This window comes from Marmota marmota, unplaced genomic scaffold (genome assembly GCF_001458135.2).
Source record: "Marmota marmota marmota unplaced genomic scaffold, marMar, whole genome shotgun sequence".
In the NCBI taxonomy this organism is placed as follows: domain Eukaryota; kingdom Metazoa; phylum Chordata; class Mammalia; order Rodentia; family Sciuridae; genus Marmota; species Marmota marmota.
The window spans coordinates 8,749,332-8,755,270 of NW_026000241.1; the positions used below are offsets into that span (position 1 = coordinate 8,749,332).

Here is a 5,939-nt window from a genome sequence, read left to right on the forward strand (position 1 = left end):
TTAACCTCATGAGGTGGGTGACTCATGACTGGTTTACAAGTGGAGAAACTAAGGCCAAATGAGGATCACAGGGATAGGGACCTAGGACCTAAGCCTAATTGATTGCTAGGCCATTGTCATCATCACTCCTGTGTCCCTTTCCCTGTCCCTAGCCTGCCTATGAACTGAGGGGGACCCTGATGTTGGGCAAGGGTCAGGCCCCTTGTTGGAACTGGGAGGAAATTTCCCAGCCCCAGAGAGGTGCCATGGTTCCTAGGATTGACTGATCCCTAGACCTTGGGTGTCCAAAAGAAGACAAACCTTTTCCCCATCCCTGTACTGTTTTTGTCTTCTTTGGCTTCTTGTTTGGCCCCTTCAGTCTGTCCTTTTCTTCTGCCCCATCCATCCTTGGTTCTGAGTTGACATTTCCTGAGCACTTACAACCCATGAGCTGGTTCCTGGCAGGACATGTCACCTGCAGTGGGGGAGAGAGCCTAGAGAGAACCAGGTTAGTGAGGTCAAGAGGGCAACCGAGCTGGATCGGAGGTCTGTGGCATTTGGGCCTCTGAAGTGGGTTGGAAGGGGAGGAGTGAGTGTCCATTTGTAGATAGCCTGGGAGGTCCCAGGCAGGGAACAGCCTTAAAGGCTAGTTGTTCTCTGGGAAGGGGCGTGGGTGTGACTTTGGAGACTCCAGACAGAAGAACTCGACTTCAGCTCAGGTGTTCTGTTATTAACGCGCTCTGATTGATGCAGAAAAGACCCTGGCAGCTAGGGTGCCATGCATCTTGTGACCACCTGTTGCACTCAAGGCCAAAGCAATTCTTCCTAACTGGAGTTGGGGAACTGTTCCTTTGGGCTCATTTGGCCCAGGTTGGCGTTTGCTTTTCTTCAGAGACGGTAGCGCGATCCTGAGTACTTTGCCGCTCCAGAAGAAGTGGGGATGAGAGGAAATCACCTGTGAATCCAGAAGGGGAAAAAAACACATAGTCGGGTTCAGCACTGTGCCAGCTTCGAACTGAGGACAGGAGAGTTTAGACGCACTTGATCGGGCGAGCCATAGACAGCTCTAGAGGAGGGATAGGAAGACTCCTGTTAGAGAGGGATCGGGGTAGAAAGTTAAGGAAGCTTTCTTGAAAGGATGGCTGGGGTATTACAAGAGGCCCGCAGGGAGTGAATGAGGTGTGTTTAGTGCTTAGGTGAGACCAGAGCGATCGATGCAATCTATTCTCTCAGGTCTGACTCGATGCTTTCTCACTGTGTAGCTGTAGACACATCGAGCCTTAACACCCCAGGACCTTTTTTTTTTTTTTTGCCTGCTCCTCACTGGCGCGGCGAGGCGAGAGGGCGGGCCCTCCAGCAACAAGTCAACACTGATTGGTTCTTGGGGTTTCCTGTCTCCCATTCTCGTTCTCGGTTTGGCCGTGAGACTTTTATGCACTTCCCGACCTACGTGACGTAGGGAGAAAGGAGGGGTCGAAGGCAGGATGGCGGCTGCTGCGGCCGGTGTGGGCCGCCTAGAGGAAGAGGCGCTGAAGCGGAAGGAACGGCTCAAGGCCCTACGGGAGAAAACAGGACGCAAGGTGAGGGTCGTGGAATGAGGCTGTAGTCGAGGCAGCCCGAGTCCGGGGTCCACACGGAAGAGCTGGGGACTAGGGGACTGCAGCTGGGAGGCGCGCCTGCGCGGATACTGGCGCATGCGTGGGGGAGACTGTACCACCCCCGTGCTGGGCAGTTCCGGGGCGGGTGTGAAGGCAGCTGGGCTGTGTGTAGCGTCCGCTGTAACTCCTACCTGCCGGTGGTTGTTCGGTAGCTGCAAGTTTCAGTCGGTTGTTGGGTTAGGCATGATTTTTCCCTGACCGGGCCTACCTTTCACCCGCACGCGGGAGTTCTTGCATTAGGTAGACACTTCTGCGCACCTTGAACAGGGCCGCAGGAGACATTGAGTGCAAAAATCCCGAGGAAAAGATGTCAGGAGCCGTATCGCACGCCTGTAATCCCAGCAGCTTGGGAGGCTGAGGCAGGAGGATCGCGAGTTCAAAGTCAGTCTCAGCAATGGCGAGTTGCTAAGCAACTCAGTGAGACCTTGTCTCTAAATAAAATACAAAATAGGTCTGGGGGCTGTGGCTCAGTGGTTGGGTGCTCCTGAGTTCAATCGCTGGTACCAAAAAAAAAGGAAAGGAGTTGGGCTAGGAGGAGCAGGTCCTNTGAGGGGGCTGGGGATGTGGCTCAAGTGGTAGAACGCTCACCTGGCATGCCTGCGGCCCGGGTTCGATCCTCAGCACCACATACAAACAAAGATGTTGTGTCCGCTGAAAACTAAAAAAATAAATACTAAAAAATTCTCTCTCTCCCTCTCAAAAAAAATGCTTTAAAAAAAAAGACTACATGAGGGCTAGGGTTGTAGCTCAGTGGCAGAGGGCTTGTCTGACACGTGTGAGGCACTGGGTTTGATTCTCAGCACTGAAAAAAAAAAGTTTATAATTTTGGTTATTTTAAGTGTACCATTCAGTGGCATTAATGTAACCAATCTTCAATCTATTTGCATAACTTTTTCATCATTCCAACAGAAACTCCACACGTTAAACAGTAACTCATCATCCCTCCTTCCTTTCAACCTCTAGCAATCACCATTGTCTTTATGATTTTTATTACTCTTATGTATCCAATAGGTTGAATTAAACAGTATTTTTTCACTTAGCATAAGTGTCTTCAGGGTTTATCCATGTTGTTAATTGTGTTAATTAAAATAATCTAATTCCTTTTGTGCATGAGTGTGGGGGCGGTGGGGGAGGTTCTGGGGATTGAACCCTGGGCCTCATTCATGCTAGGCAAGCACTATATCACTGGGCTACATCCCTTGCCCTGGACCATGTTTTTAATTGAGTTGTCTTTTTGTTGCTTAGTTGTAGTTGAGATGTTTATGTGTTTGGTATGTTAAACTTTTAATAATTACATTGAGAATTTGCTAATATATTTTCCCATTCTTTGGGTTGTCTTTTTATTCTCATGGTAATGTCCTTTGGTACACAAAAGTTGTTTTTGTTTTTTTTCTTGATGGAGTCCAGTTTGTCTGTTACGATTTTGTTGTCTGTGCTTTCTGTGCTTTTGCTGTCATATTTAATCCCCTCAGTTCTTGGGTGACTTTTTTGTTGTTGTTGTTGCTGGGGATTGAACCATATACCAGGCAAATGTTCTTCCACTGAAATATATCCCCAGCCCTTGAATAGCTTTTTATTAGGGTAAATGTGTGGGGGAAAAGATAGGCAAGCATCTAAATTACTTTGAGTTAGTTTTCCACCACATAGTGTCTTCTTACAGAATACGTAAGTGAGGAGACTGAAAAGGAAGTATGAACTGTCTGCTGCCAGCAGATAAGCTCCCAGGAGTCTTCTCCTTTAGAAAGGAAGTGCTCTACGATTTTAGTTAAGTCCTTTGATGTGACAAAAGACTCCAGGGTTAAACTCTTTCTTCATCTGTACCTATTTGTCCTATGGGGATTACTTCTTGCTAGTCCCCTAGCACCCAGTGGCAAGTTCCTCTTGAGTTCTCCGAGCCTGATTTTGCTGGAGGCCTCAGGATTTCAGCATTGTTTGGTTTCTCACAGTTTTATCTTCTCACCCCACACCAGACTGTAAAATCCTAATTTAGTGGTATTATGGATGAATCAGAGTCTTGAGATGGGGGCAGGTGAAGAGAGAAAAGATTAGGGGTTGCACTGTTTCCATATATTATTCAGCATAAAGCTCTATAGTAATAGGTCATGGATCTGTATTTTGCAAAGCACTTCCTTGTCAGCTCACTCAACAGGACTGGTTTTTGAGGGGGGTAAGGCAAGAGGCTCAGAGGTGCAGGGATGCCAAGATCTTGGATGGGAAGTGGGGTCTCTGGGTTCCAGCCTATATAGGTCCTCCTGGGGGAAGGGTCCGTACAGGACACAGCACTGCTTGAGAAAGTGTCCTGTGATCAGCTAGCCCTGCTGGACAGGTGGAAAGATGGCATACAATGTTAGACTGCACTGCTGGGGCTCATTGCCTAGGAAAGCCAGGTGGAGTCAGGAAAATTTCATGGAAAGGCAGCTTGGAACTTGAACTGAACCTAAGAGTGAGCAGGAGGGAGAGTATGTTGAAGGAGCTGGAAAATGAGAGTGTTCCAGGAGAGCCTTCATAGGTGGGAACATTCAGGGGCACAGAGGTGACAATGGAGAGATGCTCCATAGGGTTTGACGACAAGCACTGGGGAGTAATTAGAACAGAGTCTGAAAGCACTGGCCTGGGTGCTTTGATGTCCAAGTTCTACAAGAGCCAGGGTTTCCAGCTAGGAGGATATCCAGCCTGGGCATACTTTGCTGTATTGTATTTGAACCTCTTTTGACATTCTTCCAGAAATTCCAAGCTGAGGAGCAGGTGAGCAGTTCAAGGCTGTGTGAATGGTGCTCTGTGGTATCTCTATGCTCTCAGCAGGGTAGTGTATGGCTACTTTGTCCTCCTTTGACCTCTTTCTTCTTCAACAGTCAAATGGAGGCTCTCCATAGGTGATTAACTTGACACAAATACTTGCCCTTGGCTGTTGGCTTTCCAGAACAGTTGGCTTGAATTGGGCTTTCTCTTGCTGCCCTGAGATAGAGAGACAGACTGGCTGACTGACCAGCACCTCAAGAGTTGGGTGTGACCTTGGACTGAGCTCTGGTTGTCAGCTTGCAGATTCAGCAGCAATTCCTGTTTTTTTACCAGGAAGTGAATAGAACAGGACTATCCAATAGAATTTTGTGCAGTGATGGTTTTCTGTAATCTATACTGTCCTGTTCTGTCGCCTCAAGCCACTTGTGACTTTTGAGCCCTTGAAATGTGGCTGATGTGATATTTTATTTAATTTACGCTTAAATGGCCACATGTAACTTATGGCTACCTTATTGGGCAGTACATCTCTGAGGACCTGCTCCTCCTAGCCCAACTCCTTTCTTTTTTTTTTGAACGTAGGGGCACTTAACTATTGAGCCACATCCCCAGCCCTTTTTTGTATTTTATTTAGAGACGGGGTCTCGCTGAGTTGCCTAGGGCCTTGCTAAATTGCTAAGGCTGGTTTTAAAGTCGCGATCCTCCTGTATTAGCCTCCCTAGTGGCTGGGATTACTAGCCCAACTCTTAAGAAACTGTGTCTTAGGGCTGGGGTTGTGGCTCAGTGGTAGAGCACTTGCCTCGCACGTGTGGGGCACTTGGTACTTGGTTTGATACTCAACACCACATAAAAGTAAATAAATAAATAAAGGTATTGTGTCCATCTACAACTAAAATTAAAAAATCTTTAAAAAAACCAAAACAAAAAACTGTCTTTCTACCTTCATCCCATTATTCAGAGTTAAGAGGGAGAGGGTGGATAGAGAAACCCATAAGGCCATTCAGACCAGCCTTGGGAGCTTGGTTTGTCTTCATGGTAGGTACCTCTGGGAAATGCTGGTTCCAGGACTTCTGTGCATGTGTATCTGTGGAGTGAAGAGTGCTGTAGATGTAATTTGCACATTCAGGAGTTGGAGAATGGGAACAATGCCAAAGTAGAGGGTATACTACTGACTTGGAGGTACCAGAGAGGGTCCCTGGCCAGTGTAGGGTTGGGGCAAAAGAAGGAGCCAATGGGTGGAGTCAGTAAGTGTTGAAGAAGGTATGGAGGGCAGCAGTGAGAGGGAAGGAGATAGTGGAGAAGAGCCTATGCTGGATGAGGAGTCAGGCTTGTCCTGCCCATCCCTCAGGAAGTTGCTTCTGGCCAGACTTGGTGGCACATGCTTGTAACCCCAGAACTTGTCAGGAGGCTGAGGCAGGAGGATCACAAGTTCTAGGCAAGTCTGGCCAACTTAGTGAGACCCTGTCTCAAAAAATAAAAAGGGGTAGGAATTTGGTTCAGTGATAGAGCACCCCTGGGTTTAATCCTCAGTAAAACAAAAAAAGCGGAAATTGCCTCTTCCTCCAC

The 5,939-nt window shown here is 47.7% G+C and overlaps 1 protein-coding gene across 1 annotated transcript in view; it reads left to right on the top strand.

Moving 5' to 3' along the window:
- The first annotated feature begins 414 nt into the window (after positions 1 to 414).
- The window catches only part of Ccdc12 (coiled-coil domain containing 12), a 50,058-nt gene continuing 44,533 nt past the window's right edge, over positions 415 to 5,939 (top strand). Inside the window, exon 1 of the mRNA XM_015489348.2 lies at positions 415 to 1,559. Coding sequence (XP_015344834.1) covers positions 1,464 to 1,559 — 96 coding nt within the window. The 5' untranslated portion in view covers positions 415 to 1,463. The remainder of the gene's footprint in view (positions 1,560 to 5,939) is intronic.